The sequence below is a fragment of the Lepidochelys kempii genome, chromosome 1 (assembly GCF_965140285.1).
Source record: "Lepidochelys kempii isolate rLepKem1 chromosome 1, rLepKem1.hap1, whole genome shotgun sequence".
Lineage (NCBI taxonomy): Eukaryota > Metazoa > Chordata > Testudines > Cheloniidae > Lepidochelys > Lepidochelys kempii.
The window spans coordinates 167,357,184-167,378,422 of record NC_136380.1 but is presented as its reverse complement, the minus strand read 5'-3'; the positions used below and the strand labels follow the sequence as shown (position 1 = coordinate 167,378,422).

Below are 21,239 nucleotides of genomic sequence, written 5' to 3'. Positions count from 1 at the left end.
CGGCAGGGCTCCCACTGTCAAAATTGCGGTGGAAGCCTAACATTGTGGGATCCGCAGTTTCTACAATATCATGAATTAAGTAAGGCCTTAATGATAACAGAATTTGGTGTGTCTAGTCATTAGGGATCATTACTATGATCTTCTGGTACTATAGAAGAGTCTGTCTTCAACTTTGTAGCAACCCTAGGGCCTCTTTGGCCACAAAATGGATTGAAATTTTCTGTAAAAACATTAGCCCAAAATAAATATTCCTCTGGAGAATGCCACTGCTCTGACTAGAAGAAATCCTCCTTTTTGCTCTGCAAATATATGGTAGCACATGAACCATGCATCAGCTCAATATTCCACCTAAAAAACTCCAACCTTTACAACAGCAATTTAAAACCAGAGGAGAGAGAGAGAGCTCCTCACAATTGTCATAGAAATCCCTAAAAATTAGAAATCCCAATGTAATTTTTAAAGGAAAGAATATTTACCTGATTGTTTTCTTACTCGTTGTTTAGATCACGTTTTTGTAACCATGGTGGGGGTAGGATTGATGACACAAAATCAGTGTTTCCATGGGCTGTTTTAAATAATTAATTAATTGTAGTTATATTTTACTCTTGTTGAGTCTGCAACAGAAAAACCTGAGCAAGATTGGCATCAGTGGGACCATTGACAACAATGGGAGAAAGGTTGGGCACAAAATCTAGCTGCTCAAAAATAAGGTATGCATGTTTTACAGTGCATAAGAACAACTTTGATTATTGACTTTTAGCACTAAATTAGGCATATAAATGACCTCAAATAGGTGGTTGTCATATTAAATACTTTAAAATATAAAGAACAATTTTCCTTTTGTTCTCTCCCCATATTTATCTCCCTGTGAAAGGAGTCTCAATGAAATAAGAAAAACTGGATTCATTTCTGCCTATATAAAAAATTCTATGAAACGCCCTGAACAGTACTAAAGAGGTAATCTTTTTTAATTAAGTAATACACGGAACATTCCCATTTAAAGAACACAGCTACAGGGCATAATGCATGCAGTGGTTCAGTGATCTTATTATTAACAAATTCATGTTTCCTTTTTCATCTTATTTCATGCTAATTTCAACCCTTTTAAAAGGGATATTCTTGCAAATATCTTGGAATGTGAGTGACTGCAGGTATAGATAGAGAATCTGATGGAGGGGTATAAAGGTTTTATCATTGTGGGTGAGCCATGCAGGCCATCCCAAGGAGACACCAGTAAAACCTGAATGCCATACCATTCCATCATGTATTCTGTACATAGCACATGTGACAAAAAGTATTTTGATGAAATACTTCCAATGAAGTCAGCTTTAGCTCACGAAAGCTGATGCTCAAATAAATTTGTTAGTCTCTAAGGTGCCACAAGCCCTCCTTTTCTTTTTGCGGATACAGACTAACACGGCTGCTACTCTGAAACCAATTTTAGAAATGTTGCTTTTGAGCTATCTAAACAATTGTATTGTTTCCGAGTGCCTTAGTTACGATGAGTCAGATTTTCAAAAGAGCTCAGCTCCCAGTTAGACCCCCAATTAAGTGGCCAGATTTTCAAAAGCCAGTTTCAAATTCACATCACAAGTATTCAGACAAGAAACATTATTCAAAGAGTTGCACTCACCTCACCTGGTCACTTGCTATGCTTCTGTTCCCTATGTGTTGTCAGCACAGCTTGAATTTCAAATGGTGAATTTTGAATACTTGAGTTAATAACTCCTAGATAAAAGCCTGAGGGCCTGCTTCTCCTGTTGTTTACAGCAGTTTTACACAGGTGAAATGTTGTTGGCTTCAGTGGAGTTATTTCTGATTTACACCGGGGTAAGTGAAAGGAGAATCAGGCCTTCAATATCCCTACTTTATGGAGGTGGAGTGCAGAGAAGTTGAGTAGGTGAAGTTCACCAGTCCAGACTTATGACCAGGGTATCTCTGGGTCTGAATAGCAGCCACTGCCCCTCTGGCAGGTTGCCTGGCTCCATGCAATTACAGCTTCCTGGTCCTTCCTTTGGCCTGTCCCCCGCCAATCTGCACTGCGACCTTCCATGCTGGCCTATGTAAGCCCAATGCCATGGCATGAAGGAGGATGTGGACATCCCTGCATAACTGCTCATCTGGCTGACTCCTTTCATTGCCCCTGTGTGGACTTTTAGTGAGGAGGAGGGCCATGTGCTGGAAATCAGGGTTGGATTAAAGTTGCGGCCCCAGCTCCTGGAATCATGTGATTCTAGCAGATTCTCAATTGTTGTTTTTAAGTACGTTTCTAGCCCTCATGTTGGGGAAGAAAATGTGACCTGAGTATAACTGATGCAATGATGCCTGGCTGAGTCTGTAGCGTCTGGAGCAATAGCTCTGAGAGATGTGAAATGCCCCATGCATCTCAGTCGGGTACCAATGCCACAATGCCCTGCTTTTAGGGGCCCACCAACACCACTCCAGCAAAGGACTCTGTGTGTGGCAGTAGAAGAGTGCAGTGGGCTCAGCCCACCAATCTGAGCAGACACTTCCTCCAGCAACCAGGGTGTACCGGCAGGGGTGGGCGGGTGGCTGGCACCCACTCCTATCTCTTGGGGGTAAAGGGGAGACTCCTGCTGCTCCCCATGCGTCTCCTAAGAGAAGGGAGCTCTGCTGCCACTGGGGGTGAGAAAGGGCCACTTCTCCTGCCTATTCGAGAGAGAAGGGGGGTTCTGCTGCCACTCCGTGTGGGTGTGGGGCCATGGCATAAGTGTGTATCCATGAAGGGAGGGGCATGTGTTGTGGCATGCCTTGGATCTCAAATTGTCCTAAATCTGGCCCTGGCTAAAATGTATCCACATAAAATATCCATTTTATAATTTCAAACAAGCAATACGTGTAGTAATCCATAATCTTTTTGCAGACAGTTCATAAACCAGGGGGAAAGGCTAAATTCATTCCTTTAGATAAATGCAGTGCTGCTATTTGCAGTGAATGACACATTTAGACTTCTGGGACAAGAGATGGAAACAAATACACTGGGGTACTTGCTGTGGGGGTGCTTTGAAAAGAACAAACCTGAACATCATGCTCAAAGAGCCTGAGTGAGTCAAAAGTGGAGGGAATGGGCTTCAGCATTTGGCCACAGACAAAGGAGTTGGTATTTCCCTCCCAGATAGTGCTAAAAAAGGCACCTGAGGCCAGGTTAATTGACACACAACCTGAAGTGTGCTAGGTTTGGCTTCAATAATGGTCTTGCAGAAGCGAGACCATAGTGAAGCTTGCATCAGAATTTTCTTGCACGGAGTTTGTACTTCAGTCACACCTTTTTTCAGAGCCTCTTTTTGTAAACAAGGCATGGGGAATTAGAACCAATTCCAGCCACTTGTTAATATGTGTTTGGAATGATCTCCAGTGTATATTTGTGTGTGTGTGTGTGTGCGTAATGTTTGTACAGCATAGCAACTCACAAACATTTCTCTTGTTAAATGGCATGGCAATCATTTTTAATATATGTTTGCATATAGGAACAGCATAATTTAGTAATAATTCAGTATACAGTATACAGGAGATCTGTGCTGATATTCATTCATTGGAGTTGTTTCTGCACATAGATGCTAGGGCACGTCACACATTCATTCTGTGTTTGGAGCTCTCACTGATGACAGTGCATGGGTTAATGGCAGCCAGTCATGGCCCCACATGAGTAATCTAGCACCTTAAATTAGGCAGAAATGTTTGGGCAACAAAGGATGCAATGAGCCACTCTGGTGCAGGACAGATTGTCCATTTCAAAGTGAACAATATGCATTCTTTAGGAGCTAGTATTCAAAAATATAATCTTCAGTCAGTTCAATGGAACAATTATATAATTCACAGCACCAGATAAAGCTAGAAGATGTAATATGAAATAGCTGAAGCAGTTCTTCTCTGTATATTAAAATGCACCTTGAGCAACAGAACCTTAACTTCCCTTAACATATGTATGTAGCAGATAAGTAAACAATTTGGACTTGATATGGACACTTTAAAGATAGCTATGGTTGGAAAGGCATCAGCTCACATTTAATGTTAGCTGCATTGCCCCACTGATGTGTTTTTTTGGGTTGTTTGGCACAGGAAAAAGAAAGCAACTATGGAAGAATTAAAAGCTTTTGTATACCAGTTGTTGGAGTAGAGATAATGAGAAGAAAGACATCATTTTAAAGGGAAGTTTTGGGAAGTGGGCTTGCCTGAGTCAGGTGCCAGTGAGCATAGGTAGGTTGAGCTGAACAACTCCATGTTCAGAGTAGAAGAGAGAGTGGAGCAGAGGAGCCAAGCATGGGATTTGCAAATGAGTCTGAGGTATTTAGGTGTGCAACTCTAATTGAATTATATTGGGATTTGGGTTCCTAACTCCCTTTGGCTCCTAGGAAAATCTCAGCCCAGGGCCTTAGTCAGATGAGTACAAAGAGGGTAATTCACATTCCTGCTCAAAGCCAATGTCACTGGGCTTCACATGGGGCATTATGTGTGAGGAGGAGGGAAGGGGTGGAATTAAGCACCACCTTTCCCAACTCATAGGTAGTCAGAGGACTGAAACTCAGCCCCTCTTCAGTTGCTACTCCAGCCTGTTTCAAGTCTTCCAGCATAGTCATAAATCCAATGCTCCCTCCCCCCCTCCCCGCCCCATGCTGGCTAGTCTGGAACCCACAACAACCTCTCACGCTTATTTGATCACTCCTGTAGCAGGGGGTTAAACAGCCCTGGAGAGCATTACATGTGCTCTCCACACCCCAGGTGAATTTCATCCTGAGAGAGATGAGCGTTGAAGTATTTCCAAATGGAAGATAAGTTAAAACAAAAAAACCTTCTACTTTTCCTTCCATTGCTTCTTGGCCATTAGCAGCCAAACAGCTGGAACTTGTACAAGAAAAAAACAAATGCAAATTTTTATAGCCTCACTCAAAAAAAGTCCATACTGGCTGATCATATATGATCTGCAAATGCTTTGCACTAGCAAAGGTAGAGCTGCCTATAAGTAAGGTTGCCCAACATTTCCCATTCCAAGATCCCTGTTTTCAGATCCTCATAACTTTGTCAAACTGAAATTTTCCCTGCTTGGGCATGGTTTTGGTTTTTTTGTTTTTGTTTTTTTTAAAGATTGACCCAAAACAGTCCAGCCATTACCAAGAATCAGGTTTTTCCCATGTTCGGGGTGAAAAAGAAGTTCTTGCAACTGTTTTGTTAAGGAACTCTAACACCTCCATGCTTTGGAGCAGAAGCTTGTATTTAGGCAGGGTGGTGGCCTTTGCGTCCAGGATGCTCCTTTTGCTGTCTCTCTGAATATCTGCTCAAGTTTAGCCAAGTTATAAGCCTTCAAAAATCATAGTTTCTATATGCTCACTTGTTAGTGTTTGGCAGCTAAATTCTCTCACAATTCCATTCGCACTGAGCATGCTCCAGCTCAGTGTTGAAGGAGCTGAGCAGGATGTTCCCTGAAACTGCTACTCCTGCCTGCTGTAGCATTGAGAGCAGGGAGACTATTTCTTCTGTGCTTTCAGTGGTCTCCCAGCTGGTGTCCAGGCAATGTGATAGAGGAAACAGCCTAAATACAGAAGGGACAAGAACTGGACCTGGGCTGGAGACTGGGAATAGGAGCTGGCAGAGTGGGTGGGTGGGTAAGACTGGGCCAGTAAATCAGTGATGAGGAGCTGGGATGAGAAGCCAGGAGTGTGGAAGGGACAGGACTGAGACAAGGATAGGCTTGAGGGGATAGGGCAGAAGAAGGGATCAAGCTGTGGGAGGGAGGCAGAAGGGTCTGTGACCACTAGAGATACTCCTCTTCAGAACCTCTAATGGAACCCAAGTTTCCTGAGTCTCATTATTCCTCTACTGTCAGCAAATATCTATGAAATCCACTGGCAAAATATCTCTCCCTTCCCCTAGGTTAGCCCACACAGGGGATGACAATCTACTATTGCTAACAGCTCAAGTGGCAAAGGTCTATGCAGTGTACCTAACAATTCCAACCTTGCTGATGATCCATCTAGGTGTCAACATGATGCCCCATGATGGGATTTCTGGGTTTTTTCAATTTGCTTTTTTAAAAACCTAGAAAATTACATATAAAACCCCCTACATTAAAATAATGTTAAGTTTGGAAAGTCAAGCACTCAAAAGTTAGGAAGTGCCAGAGTTAAGTTTGCATCTGCAACCTTAATTCAGCCCTCTAGTGCATATGCGTTATGATACAGTCTTTAATGACATGATCACATACTACTTTCTCCATAGGACATTTCTGCCTTAGTGAGCACATTCTTTTACTGTAGTTTTGTCTGTGTAATATAAAGTGTAGGCTTGTGTTTGGGGGTTTAATTTAATATTAAAATAAATAATGTGGTGTTATAGAAATGTATGAACAAAGTAAGCCTGCTTAGCATGATCACTGATTTTTAAACACTATGAGTACTATACAATAGCAAGAGAAAATAGTGCAGTTGTGATTTAGTCATTTAGTGTTCCTTTTGTGTGTCAAGTGTTAGATATTCTATACCTGAGTTCTAATCAGCTATCTAAGATTATTATTATTTATAATTTGTTATGCTTATCTGAAGTCTTCCAAAATGAAGGCTAGTATTCACCAGCAAAAAAGCAAAATTATTTTATTCATACAATATAATTATATACCTCCAGCCTCCCACCCCCCTCCAGATTACAGGGAAGAATTCCCCAGTGGTTTATTGCTTCAAACTTTTTTTTTTAAGAAAGTGCTAACTTGCTGTACATGTAAGATGTCTAAATTTGTTCATGATGTGTTTTCACTCGTGGGTCAACCTGACCATGGTTGTCAATCTAGAGAATAGTATTGTAGTCTTTAAAAAAAAAAAAGCTGACCTATCTTTTAAATACGTTCCTATTGGACATGAACATCAAATAGAGTTATACCTAGGTTACACGGTTGCTGCAGCATCCTTGCCTGCTCCCTATGGCCTGCTACTATGAAGTTTTTTGGCATGACATACTCAAATGAGGAATGTCTTGAGAACATTCAGAGAAATACAGATTAAGTTGCACTTCCACTAATATAAAGTGATTACTTCATGTAAACTACTTTCCATGTTCCATCAAATCTGAGATTTCCATTCATAACTTTTATAGAAATGACCGATTTGGCTTGAAGCCCTTAAGACTTTTCAGTGTAGTGGAGGGTGGTTGGCGTTAAAAAAATTACTTTTGGTTCTTTTTTGTTTTGTTTTTTTGTTTTTGTTTTTTTTTTACTTGAAAGTATATTGGCTCAGCACCTCCCCAGGCTCCCTAGTGTTAGGGGGAATCCTCAACTGCCACTGTAAGGTAGGCGTTGGGTTTTTTTCAGTGCTTTTGTGCTGTTAACATTGGAGGCTGAGGAATGAGCCCACTGTTAGTAATCCAGATCTTCAGCCAATTTAGCACCAGGATCTGGGAGTAATTTTGGTTCTAAAACAAAAGCTCACATTTCTGTCTTTAAATTGTTTCATTAGACAAATAATATGTCTGACCTTTTGTAGCAATGATAATTAACACTTAGCGCTTTCACAGGTTTTAGGGAGCTGTACAAATATTCATCTGTTATAAATAGTTCAGTAAAGTGTCAAAGTTGTGACATAGTGGATAGAGCACTGGATTCAGACCCTGGAGACATGACTTCTATTCCCAGCTGTCACTGGCCTGCTGAATGACCTTGGGCAAGTCACTTTACCGCTTTGTACCTCAGTATCCCCATCTCTAAAATGGGGATAATGATACTTCCCTTGTAAAGTGCTTTGAGACATAGTGCCGCCTTCCTCATTTCCCCAGGGGTGCTTGAACCCTGCTCTGCCCCAGACCTCACCCCCAGTCAACCCCTTCCCCCAAGGCCCCACCCCTGCCTCGCCTCTTCCCACCCTGTTCCACCCCCTCCCCTGACTGTGCCCTGCCCTTGCTCTGCCCCCTACCTCCAAGGCCTCCTGCACACCGCTGAACAGCTAATCTGTGGCAGGCTGGAGGTGCTGGGAGAGAGGGGGAGAAGCTGGTGGTCTTGCCGGTGAGCAGGAGGTGCTGGGGTGGAGGGGGAAGAGCTGACTGGTGGGGCCGCCAGGGGGTGCTGAGCACCCACTTTTTTTTCCGTGAAAGCTCCACAGAGCACCCACAGAGTTGACGCCTATGCTTTGAGATGCACTGTTGTAAAGTGCTACATGAGAGCTAGGTATTACTATTATTAATCACAGTTCTTCCTTAATCACCATATTCCATGGACTTCTACTTCTTACAAGTTATGAGCATAAGGTATGCAGGGCTATCTACTTATAAAGCCTTGTGCTGTTATACCAAACCTGGATTTCAAAGAATCTACCTTCTTCCAAGGTTATCATGATTCATATTATGCTGTTCACTGCCTAATGTTTCTGTTGTACAATATGCAGGCCTTTAGCAGTGACACCAAATTACACTGTAGTTAACATTTTGTTAATATTTTCATTGGAGATGCTGGGTCGCTATTTTGAATAAAAATCCAAACCTGTCTCTGCAGTGACAAATTACCCTCATCCATCCCTGGTATTCTTTGATTCACTTTGCAGTGGCTGAGATCTTACTAGTACCTTCTCCTAACCCACATTATTGGAAGCCTTTGTTGGTGTGAAGTCAACACAACTGCACTGGGTGTAAACTGGCAAAGAATTTGGGCTGATTTCTCTGTCTACAAATGTTTAACACCAGTGATACTGATTGTCCCTTTGATGTCCCCAATGAGACTATTTCCTGGCCTCTGTGTGCCTTGATCCCTGATCGTGAGGGTCAAAGCTCAGACATGAGATATGTAAGCATTAATGAAGTGAGGAAATATCAGCTGAAGAGACTGTAAATGCCCCAAGTCACTGCTAGATAACCACGCACTGCAGAAGCTATCAGAAAAAGAACCCAATATAGCTGAGCTAATGTGTCACGGGGGTGGGGGGAGGGGTCTTATGGGAGAAAAGGGGAGAAAAACAAATTGGAAAACTGGACAAAAAAATGTTTTTGGTTTCAAAAACCAAATAGTATATTGTATATGGAAGGCTGGCAAAATCACACTGATTTTAAGGGCTTGACAGTGCACCATTGCAGTCAGTGGGAGTTTTGACACTGATTTGAATGGGAGCAGGAACAGAGCCCCTAAGATAAATAGTAATATTTGTATCAGAACAGCTCCTTGAGCATGGTGGATGTGTGGAGTTTTGCTTCCATTTAGGTTTACTTCAGTGGAATTGTGAGTTTTATGCACATTCTCATATACCCATCTATACAACTAGGGCCAAATTCTGCTCCAATGTTTTTCAATCTGTTCCATTTTGGGACCGCCACTCTCTCTAGTCAGGATCTAACTGAAACTTTTATAAATGTGAGAAGGAGAGGTTGGTTGCGACTTCCATTTTCAGAACCCAGGCACTGTGACATATGCACAGCTGCTCCCCTTGAAGTAAATAGAATTTGCCTGTGCCTATCTGACAGCAGAATTTGGACACAGTTACAATGTTAAGATAATGTTTAATACTTATTGTTTTGATTTTGGGGGTAATTTTAACGCTAAGGGACATAAAACATATAACTTGTACAAATAATTTTAAAATCCTGATGTAAACCAAACAAGGAAGGAAACTCAGAATTAAGGTTAGGAGTACTTGTGGCACCTTAGAGACTAACAAATTTATTTGAGCATAAGCTTTTGTGAATTAAGGTTCTCACTCTGTTATTAACTCACCTGCCTGTATTGCAGTGGAACATAAGTGATTCAGGTTTTCTCACTGTTTTGACACACTAATTTAATATCTAGGTGTAGGAGGTGCCTTAAAGATACTGTAGAGAGCAATTGTGCACTGGTTGGCAGGTAAGACGTCAAGACATCCTAATAGTGCTTTTCAATCTCTAACACATTTATTTGAGAATAAGCTTTCGTGGGCTGTAGCCCACGAAAGCTTATGCTGAAATAAATTTGTTAGTCTCTAAGGTGCCACAAGTACTCCCGTTCTTTTTGCGGATACAGACTAACACGGCTGTAACTCTGAAACCTTTCAATCTCTGGCACCTGGGATTCTGATGACAAATGTGCACAATTGGAACAGTGTGATTTTAACTCTGAATTGTGACTTGATTCAATAAAAGCATATAATATAGTTTTGAAAATAAGTTTTTGAATGTAAAGTTTTATTGGCTTCAGCACAGAGAGTGGTAATAGCAACATTCCCATTTTAAACCTCTCCCAAAATCATAAACTCATTATTGTAATCTAAAACCTAAAGTCAACAGAAAACTAGGACAAACTGGGCTTGCAGGTCACAGATCCAAAGCTCTGGAGTAAAACTAATCAGTTCTTGGATAGGATTTTTTTTTTTTTACTGCAGTACAATCTATGGTCCAGTCAGTCAAATCAAGCCTTTCTGAGAAAAGAAGATTAGAGGCAGTTGTTTAAAATACTTGGAGGGGTGGGGGGAGATTTAAGCTTTATTACTGACCAGGATGTACAAAATAGTTTGTAATGAAAAAAAAATATTGGGGTTGTACTCGCTGAGTGAATAGAAAACGTTAACTGAAGACAGGGCCATATGGAGCAGCTTACAGTTAACAGCAAGGACTGATGATGAGGCAAATGTCCTCTAAGTATGTGAAATTAGGAACTGTAAGTTTGTTATGAGATATATGCAGAAAGTAGGAAAAATTGGCTACATTAAAAGGCTATAAATAGGGCTGTAAGCATAAAAGGCTTATTCAGAGAAACTTAACATTTATTCATATGAGTTATTCCTTATGCAATAGCCTTACCACTGTGCATTCCAGATAATAATTGGCAAGAACTAGAGATGCAAATCTTCTCTCTGCCACAACTCGGTATAATTATTTTGTTTAAACAAAGCATATAGGGTGAAATCCTGACACGCCTCCCCGTCCCGGCAAAACTCCCATTGATTTCACTGGGACTGGGTGTTTACCCTGGGTCTTTTCTAAAGTCTGTAAGCTGGTGCACATTGGTAGACCCATAAACCTGTTTAAAGCCCACCTCACTTGAATGGGGCTCCATGCTAGTGCATGGGTCTGTCTGCATGGAGTTTGTTGCAGGATTGGGACCTACATATGTTTGAAATCATCACATGGTTTAGAACAAAATCACATTAGAAATGTGGCCAGAAATGAAGAGGAAAGGGTTAAATTTTTTTCAGGGTCCTGATAGAATTCCTTGGTGGTATTTCCATATTGTTTACCCATATTGTTTCTTTGAATGTTGGAAAAGATACCTACGTGAGGCTAAATGAAAGTAATAGTAAGAAGTCTCCAGATAGAACTCTGTTCCTATGTACAATATCTGTCTGATTAACAGTATCTTCATCTCATATCTTCTACATACTTTATTTCCCTTAATTTCTACACTGCTGGAAAAGTTCTAGTTTTGGTGTAATTTAGGCAAATTCATTTGTAGCCTCTAGTAATTTAATTGCCATGTTCTAGTCTCAGCATCTTCGCTTTCTTGTTCTCCACTGACTTTTTTGACAACTGCTCCAGTTACAAGAGCAATTTATCATCAATCTTATGCTGTTAATTGGGTCCTAAGTGGTTGGCTGCCTGTTGCATAATCTGACCAGCTCAGAAATGCCTAAATGCCACAGTGCTATAGACCATTTGAGAACTATCCTGTGTCTTTACTCTATGGCTAATTTCTTTTATGCTGGAGCAGACATTTAAAGCCTAAGTGTATTCTTACTACAACAAAGACACAAATTTCCCCTCTTTACATTTTCTTCAAATGTCAAGCTGATGTTTACACATTTTCAGCCATAATGAAATTCTAGCAACTGTACGCAGTCATTCAGCATATTTATTGAGATATCAGTCCTCACACAAATATAGAGTTAGTGTGCTGAGTGATCATCGTTGCTCAACCCTAGCAATGAATTCCAGAAATACAGTATTTCCAAGTAACTGATGTAAAACTAAGGCAAAAATAAATGTAGGGCTTGATTTTTGCCAGGTACTATTCAGTCTGAGTAAGGGTGCCCGATGACTGGAATTATGAAAGATTTCCCTTGTTTTCATACATTAAATACTTAGGGTCAGACCTTTAGCTGGTTGAATCAGCATAGCTCCATTGACTTCAACACAGAGATGCTGATTTACATCAGCGAAGGCTCTGGTACAGGGTTTTTAAATATTCCCCTGCAGCATCTGCAACCCAATATTGCAAGATTCTTCTAAGACATAAGAACCAGAAAATGAAAGTCTAGAAATCAGAGTAAAACTGGCTGGTCTGTTTTCATTGTCCAACATAAATAAAGAACAAAAAGTGAATGGCCAATGAGCTTTAACATATTTCTGCTTTAATTATTTGGACCCAATCATGCAAACCTTTACTCATTACAAGTGCTTTCACTGAGGTCAGCACATGCATTAACCTCAGGGGACCTCATTGCTTTTATTTGTGTGAGTAAAGGTTTGCAGGACTGTGTTCCTCAGACGTTAGATTTCCTTAATGGTCTCTCATTTATCTTTTAAATGTATTTTTAACAAACAGTATCCCTTCAAAGCTTGTAGACCAAATGTTTCACTGACTTACATGTTGTGGAACTCTACCAATTTCAGTGGGGGGGACCTGGGTTTCATTGCCATATAATTCAGCATTGTGTTTTCAAGCAATAATCTTTAAGAAATTATTTGTTACAAAGAGTTTACTGTTAAGTGTGTTAATAGATTACAGGGAATTATGGTAAGGTTAAATACTGAACTGTTGAGCATCTGGATTCTGAGGACCAAAAAGAAACTGATGTCTGATTTCTGTATAGATGTACAATACAATCCTACGAATTTATACTACTTTATCAAGTTTCATAATTTTGTTACTAAAGTCCATCTCAAAGCAGAGAGGTAGATATGATTTAATATTTATGTTGCAGCAGTGCCCAAAAATATGATAGGGACTTTCAAAATACACAGGAAGACACAGTCCTATTGAATAATCAATGTTATATTCATCTCATTGATGTTACAAGCAAAGCCTCTAATCAAGCAAATTACAAAAAAGGCATATTTGTGATAGTAGTCTTTTGCCAAGTTTCCTTTACTCCTTCCATGGTGCCAGTACAGTAATATCACATTAGAAAGACCTTATCTGTGGCACTAAGTAAGAAAATAAATATAAAAAAGGAAGATGTTTTCAAATCAACATTGAAAATTTTAACTTTTTATTTAAAATGTATTTTGTAAATTCGGTTGATTTGTGTGTATATGCGAGATTAAATCTCTCTGTCTGTCTGTCTCTGTTAAATAGAATGGAACAAAATCTGTTCTTCTTATGCATTGAATCAATAGGTGTTTTGCCCAGTTAGGGAACAAGTTATTTGTGGGATTTGACCCTATGTTTCAGAAATTACGATACCACTACAATAGTCCATACAAAAGTTACATGAAAATTGCAATTTGTCTGTTTCAGCACCTAAAATGTTTCATATGAAACCTAAAATATTATTCATTTACTTCTGAAGAGGTATTAATTTTAGAGATTAATTCCATGTTTCAGACAAGTATACATTTTAAAAGTATTTTTTGAAAATTTGACATACTTCCTTTTTAACGAACTTCATTGCTATATTAGTGACTTTTGAAGTTTCTCAGCCATTGTTTAATTTTAATCAGGAAAATGAGTTAAATTAATATATTTTTGTAATTTGTCATGTGAGAGTTCAACATAGCATTAAAGGATATTCTTATAACTTGGATTTATGAATGGTATCAATTAAGTATTGCTATGAAATGGTAAAGCTGTGAGTCCACTCGTAATGAACAAATAATTCTGTTTCACTCTTGGATTCCACTGTTTTGGGAGCTGTTCCGACACAGTTTAGTGCATGCTTGTTTTTTAATTTTGTTATTTCTTCCTTTTCTCATTTGAGCTTTACATTGGGCATGCTCATTTATTTTATACAAGTAGCATAGGATAGACTGAATGGGGTACAAAGGTTAGGTTGACAGTGAAAAAGTAGAAATCCTTTGCTTTTAAACCAGAAGTATTGGATTCATTAAATTTAACTGTACCTTTATATAATGCAGTTCAGTGTATGCGTGTAGATATAGATGTTATTGCCTGGGACTTTGACGTATGAACTTGCACAAAAGAAAAAGCTTTTAAAAATGTACCTGACAGGAATAGCCCAGAAATGCACTAGAATCTGAATGCTGTATTGTTTGAAACTGAGTGGAGTACTGTATTTCAAAATCTCTTGTTTATGGAGAGAGAATAAATCAAAATTTAATTATTAAATTATTTATATGTAATTATTTAGTTTTATTGGTTGTATTGAAATCCATTATTTGTCTTTTCTTGTTAAAAGTGTTAGGCAACATTTGAAAAGCAATAATTACCTAGATAGTGAGAAATATCTAGAATTTCTAAATGTCACATGTTCCTTCATGAGCTGCTTTCTCTAGTAATTAAATGTAAGCAGTAAAGTACACTAATTTGTTATATAAGCCAACAAAATCAAATAATCCAAAAGCACTCCAGCAGTGAAAAATGCAATTAAGCCACCAATGTATTCATTCAGATACAAAATACTGCACCATGGTATACTACTGTCTTCCTTTCCTTCATTAACTAGAACATGAATCAGAAAGTATGATGGCTTAATAGCATGTTTTTCACTGTTAGAAAGTATTTTATCTCAAAATGGAATTGAGGAGTCATCCACATCATTTCCATTTGTCACCTGTAAAAGTGATACATTCTACAGAGAAACTTGTTATGGTACATGGATGTGAAGGATTAATATTTATTATGCCATTTCTGTATAGGCAGACTAACTATACTAATCAAAATTTACACTTGTATAAAATTGAATATCTGCATTTAAAAACAATATAAGAATAGTTTTTCTCCTATTGTGTGTATTTGTATGTGTACTTGTTGCTGGGATTTAAAGTTTACTAAGTGTATACAGTACTTGTTGTTTATTTATATGGTGGTAGCATTCAAAGGGCCCAGTCAGGATTAGGATCCCATTGTTCTGGCTGTTGTACAAATGCATAGGAAACATGGCTTGATCTTGCAAGGAGCTGAACACTGTGGCCCTATCCAGCAAAGCACTTGAGCATATGCTTAACTTTAAGCTTGTGAGTAGTCCTATTTACTTCAATTGCTATTCATTTTAAAGTAAGTAAATTAAGCATATGCAGGATCAGGGCCAAAGTTAATATACTTCTGAAGCATAATGATGCTGTTTAGCATATTAATTTAACACATTAAAATATCTTTCTCTCTTTATTCAGGCCCATTTCCCATTGAAAACTGCAGAACCATGTCTTGAATTTACCAGCATATGTAAGTGTGATGATTGTTATTTCTTCTAAATTCTGCACACATATTTTCTGCACACACTGCAGTTTGTTATGCCAGTATTACACAGCTTCATTGCATTACAATGGTTAGTGTTTATACAGCAAAAATAGTCCATTTCACTTTCAGTTTATGCACAAAATAACTGAGTACGTATGGAATACAAAGAGTTACACTCTTTGGACATTACACTCAACTCCCGTTTGCCTTGAAGGAACTGCTCAGTATTTTGCCAGATTGGACCCCATATGTGGCCAGATTGGACCCCATGTGTGTGTATTTTGCCATTTTTGTTTTATTCAAGTTTATCAAAGTTAAACTCCTTTTCTCTATATGAGTATGAATAGTCCCCTTGACTTTAAGGTAACTACTCATGTGAGTAGTATGAAGCAGGTTAAGTGTTTGCAGGATCAAGCCCTCAGACAGCTGACTAATGGCAGGAATATTCCTTTGTGAATGTGTCTGTCCCTTGTTCCACACACCTTCCCCCCTCTTCATGCTAGACATAAATCAAATAGAAGAGAGAGAGTGCAAGGAAATGGAGGTGGGGGATTCCACCTTTATTTTTTCCCCACAGTTTCTGCCAGTCCCTAACTCTTTTGATACTTTGTATTCACTGTCTGACTTGAGTGACACAAGAAACCCACTGTAGGAAGAGGAGCTTCCTGTGAACTAAGCCTTGTTTCCATGGTGCAGAGTTTTCTATTTAAAAATAAATTCCTGTTTTCTGGGACTACATGTATGTACAGTGCTTGTGGTGTATTCACGCCAAGCAAAGGTTACATGGGGGCAGAGGAAGATAAGGATTTCTCCCCCACTCCTTCCCCACCCCACTCTTTCTCACATACACACACCCCATAACATTTACATTCTGCATGTTTTAGCTTTCAGCTCTTTGATTCTGAGCAAGAAAATCTCTTTACTTTTTGGCATGCATTTTAAGGTCACTGAATCATTTTTTGTTGTCTCCTTGGCATTGTAATGAATGACTAGACTTAAAAACTGTTGTGTTTGATTGGTTTTTTGTTCATATTAAATCCTCTGTCATTGTGTATTTTACCATTTTAAACACCCTGATGCCTGTTCGTTCTACCCGGTTGTTTGGTAGGTTTTGTCTTCTTGTTCCCATGGCTAGAGATCTCACTTGCTGTCAGTGGGGGGAGGGGGGCAACTTCCAGCCCACAGGGCCTCACTTTAGCCACTTTGGTTTAAGTCATTTAGGACTTCAATTAATTCTACAGCATTAGAGTTCCTGTCTTCCAAGTGGTTTATAAATGAAAAAGCCAGTTCAAAGGTTAACAGACAACACTGTGTAGGGATGCTAGTCTGCCTATTAAAGCCTCTGACCAGGAGCTGAATTTGAAAGCAAACTTGACTGGCTTTGAGACTTTCTAAGTGGAACTTTTTAGCGGTGAAACTCATCGCAACCCCCCACCCTCAGTACTCTGGGCACAGCCACCCTCCCTCTTTCTGGGACACCTCACTGGCATTTGAGAGCTCCTGGTATGATGGCAGCTGTGGCAGGAAGGAGGGAGAGGCTGGCAAGTGCTGATCCAAGGCAAAAGACAGGTAGAAGGAGAGAGACTGAGTGAGAAGCACCCTGGGGCACTCCAAACAAATGCACCAGCAAGGCAGGGCACAAGCCACAGTGTGTGCACTGCAGCCAGCCTTCAGCTCCGAGCAGTATGTGCCCTGTCACCTAAGAATGATGCTTGTTAAGTAGTTCAAGTTACAGCATGATAATCCGAAGCCCTTTCAATTAGTGTGTATAAGAAATAAATAAATATTATTTATGGGGTTTTTTTTAGAAAATTGATGTGCATATATATATATATACATATATATATATAAAATAAATTGATCTGCTTCTTGTATACATAATATTTGAAGGGGGTTAGGGCCATATTGTCATTTGAATGTACTGTACACAGTCCGTGTGTTCGATCCAAATGTGTGTGTGTTAATATTGATACAATCAATAAACCGCATACACATTTCTCACCACCCCTCACCCTAAGAGTTACCAGAGGGAGGGAAACACTGAGCCCTTCTTTACCCTCTTCTTTCCCCCCCCCCCCCATCGGCACTTACCGATCCTTAGCACTTGCTGGAAAGTCTGAGGGATGCCTATTAAAATGTAGAGAAGGAGAAATAAGAGTCCCCTGCTGGTATCCATAGCAGAGAGCTGGGGCTCACAGCGAAGGGTGCTCTCCATCTTCTTCACTCCTTTTTAATTCATGCTGAGCCTCTGCCAGTTCCTTGCGCTCACAAGCTGCTCCGAGTTAGGCTATATTTCCACCTCATTCTCTCTGTGTTTCTTGTTTGTTGTGCAAAGTGTTAGAAGTGTATGTTTCCTATGAGGTATTTAGACATGAATAGCTGTTGCTGCTCTTTTGGGTCCTGTTACACTTCTCTCTCTCTGTCTCTTTCTCTTAGCCCATCATTCCCCTCCATCAGTTAGTTGCACGTTGCAAAAGGGTCTTCCCAGAGATTATGAATCAATGCTTCTGTTCTGTGTTGAGCTCCAGGCAGTGGAAAGTTGCCGCTCGAAATGGCTAGTGTGTCTTGCTCATTCGTCCTATAGTCAAGTACAAAGGTAGAAAAGAAAAGAAAGGAAGGGCAGGGAGAGAGGGGGAGAAGGGAGTTGTTGCAGAGGTTCCAGCACTAGTCTGATCTCCAGCAGATTAACTGGGATCTCAGCCACCTCTATCCCTCGCTCTCACACACACAGAAGTACTTTATGCTGCTGCTCTAGAGCTGATTGAATCTTTGCTTGCATCCTGATGATACAAGCAAATCTAATCTCCGTATTGGCTGGCACTGATGCTGTTCCTGGATATGATTAAAGCAGCACTGTCAACTTGAAACTGGTCAATTTGACCAAAGTGAAATAAAATCTCTTTTCTGGTGTCCACCTGCCCCTGAATTCTGCCTTGCAAAATACTCTGGTTTTTTGGACCATCTTGTCCTGCTCTGTTTTAAATGTTTTTCCTTCCCCCCCCCCCTTACTGTGTGAAAGACCCACAAACCCAGCACATCAGTGGGTGTGACACAGCAGGGGTCTTTTGGAGTATGAGACTTCAGTTCTCCTTGCTGTGCACACATTTCTGGGAGCAACTGAAGCTAAGTGCCAACCCCTGCTATCTCCTATCAAGCTCGACAGAGGAGCTTTTGGGAGTGGGATGGGGGGTTCTCTCTCCACCTCCCAGTCCCCACTTCTGGCTGCTTTTCCTTCAACTTGACTGCCAGTCTGCTGCTAATTCTGCAAAGAAGCTAGAGAGAGTGGGGGCCACCTCCTGCCCCCTTCTTGGCACCTGATCTCATGCCCAGTTTGGCAGAGGATACAGAGGCAAGCCCCCTTCCTGTTCTCCTAGATCACCTGGCTCCACCAAGAGTGATAGGCAATGGGGTAACTGTGTAGGGAGTACCTTCTGCTTCCTTGCCTGGCTAGTCTGTGCCAGGCTCCCAGAGAGGCAGAAATAGGCTGTCACCCAGCGTGCCTTCTCCTGCTTCTGGTGGGGTGAGATAGGTCATGGGTTCTGTGGTTCTTCTTCAGAGCTCTGCTCTGAACCCTCTCCTTCTACCTTTTATTGGGAGTACTAGTTGGTGTCTGCAACAAACCACCAAATCACATTTAGGAGCAGGATGACCAGCTCCTTAAGCACCTATCTATAATGTTGAGGAAGAAAAAACTGTGTTAGCATGAGGGGGACTTCAAATTGAGTGGCATATGCTGGAGATCTCATGTAGCCAGTACTAAAATGTTCCTGGGATTTCTAAAAATGATAGATGACAATTTTCTAACTCAAAAAGTTCTGCACCCAACATGGGGTATTTCTATATTAAACTGCATCTAGACAGATAAAGAGAAATTGTTCACAAAACTAAAAATTATTGGTTGCTTCGGTTTAATTAATCAAGTGCAGGCGGAATAAAGTCCCAACCAGCAATTTATATGCTTATTTTAAAGGGCCCAGTTTAACAAAACTGAAAAAAAAATTGAGTAAAAGAATCTGAAAGAGATATTAAGCACATAAATATGAATGATAATATAAGCAGTTCAAGAACTTTTTGCTAGATACCCAAAAAGCCCTTATCAAGAAAAAAACAACAGCATGGCTTAGAGGGGAAGTGAAAGAATCTCTCTCTCCATATATAAATGTATGTGTGTGTATATATGTGTATATATAAATAAAATAACTCCTCATTGTCCCTAAATCTGCTCCTTGTGTCCCTTTGCTTCCCTTATCAATGTTCTATCATTCCTAGCTTTTAATTGATATTGACTGATATCAAAAGGGTACGTTGATACCAATTAATATTAATTAGAGGCTAGGAATGGTAGAAAATTGATAAGGGAAGCAAGAGCAGACAAGAAGCAGAGTTAAGGACAATAAGAAGGAGTTTTTAAAGTATTTAAGAACAAAAAGAATTGTAACTATGGTATTGGTCAATTACTAGATGGAAATGGTAAAATGTGTCAATGCAGAAAAGGCACATGTGTTCAATAAATATTTCTGTTCTGTATTTAGGAAAAGGCCAGATATATTCAGTGAAATGGTGAAATATTTTTTCTATGCCAGTAGTCTCTCAGAAGGATATTAAACAGAAGTTACTAAAGTTAGACTTTTTTTAAACAACAGGTCCTAATAACTAAAATCTGAGAGTTTAGAAAGAGTTGACCAAAGAGTTTGCTGGACCATAATGTTGATTTTCAGTAAGTCTTGGACCATTGGGGAAGTTCTAAAGGACTTGAAGAAAGTGAATGTTGTGCCAGTATTGAAAAAGTGTAAACGGGATGACCTGGGTAATCCCGGGCAAGGTAATGGAGTGGCTGATATGGGACTCAATTAATACAAAATTAAAAGAGAGTAATATAACTGATGCCAATCAACATGGTTTATGGAAAATAGATTTTGTCAAACCAGCTTCATATCTTCTATTTTTTATGAAATCACAAGTTTGGATGGTAAAGGTAATAGTGTTTATGTAATATACTTAGACTTCTATAAGGCTTTTGACGTGGTACTGTATAACGTTTTGATTAAGAAATTAGAATGATACAAATTAAACACGATTCACGTCAACTGGATTAAAAAACAAGTAATTGATAGGTCTCAAAATTGAATTGTAAAGGGGAAATCATCAAGTGGGTGCATTTCTGGTAGGGTCCTGCAGGGATTGGTTCTTGGCCCTACCCAGGGGTGAAAGTAATATGAAACACTTATCGGTACGGGGGCCTAGCTCTGGGCCCCTGAGCGGAAGGGGTGGGGCTGGGGAGGTCAGCCTCCCCCAGCCAGCCCATCTGCGCTGCCTGGCCCGCACCACCTGGGCCTCCGGCTGTGATTTAAAAGGGCCCGGGGCTCCAATCGCAGTAGCAGCAGTGGTAGCCAGGAGCCCCAGGCCTTTTTAAATCGCCGGCCCCTGGGCAGCTGCCCCTTTCCGCCCCCATCGGCAGCCCTGCCCATAGGGCCCCTATCAGCAGGACCACCAACAGAGAGGGGCAGAAGGGCCTCGGCAGCACTTTAATGTTGGCTGTGTACGGGCCGGTACGGGCTTCTTACCGGTACATGGTACCAGCCCATACTGGCCCACTTTCACCCTAGGCCCTACCCTATTTAACATTTCTATCAATGCACTGGAAAAAACACAAATTCATTACTGATAAAGTTTGCAGATGACCCAAAGATTGGGGAAGTGGTAAATAATGAAGAGGACAGGATACTGAATGATCTGGATCGCTTGGTAAGCTGGGTAGAAGCAAACAATATGTGTTTCAATATGGTCAAGTGTTAAGTCATACATCAAACAATGCATACCATAGTTACAGAATGGGGGACTCTAGCCTGGGAAGCAGTAATGCTGAAAAAAGACTTGGGGTCATGGTAGATAATCAGCTGACCATGAACTCCCAGGGCTAATGTGATCC

General features: G+C 40.2%; 1 protein-coding gene across 7 annotated transcripts in view; it reads right to left on the bottom strand.

Annotated features, from left to right (window-relative positions):
• GRIK1 (glutamate ionotropic receptor kainate type subunit 1) overlaps positions 1-18,119 on the bottom strand; it is a 230,603-nt gene extending 212,484 nt beyond the window's left edge. For 2 of the 7 annotated variants that reach the window (XM_073362544.2, XM_073362562.2), the window contains exon 1: positions 17,402-18,112. In XM_073362544.2, the coding sequence (XP_073218645.2) occupies positions 17,402-17,525 (124 nt within the window). In that variant the 5' untranslated portion in view covers positions 17,526-18,112. Of the gene's footprint in view, positions 1-17,401 lie in introns of all 7 variants that reach the window. The other 5 variants (XM_073362600.2, XM_073362592.2, XM_073362533.2 and 2 more) reach the window with 5 other exon arrangements.
• Positions 18,120-21,239: the final 3,120 nt, after the last annotated feature.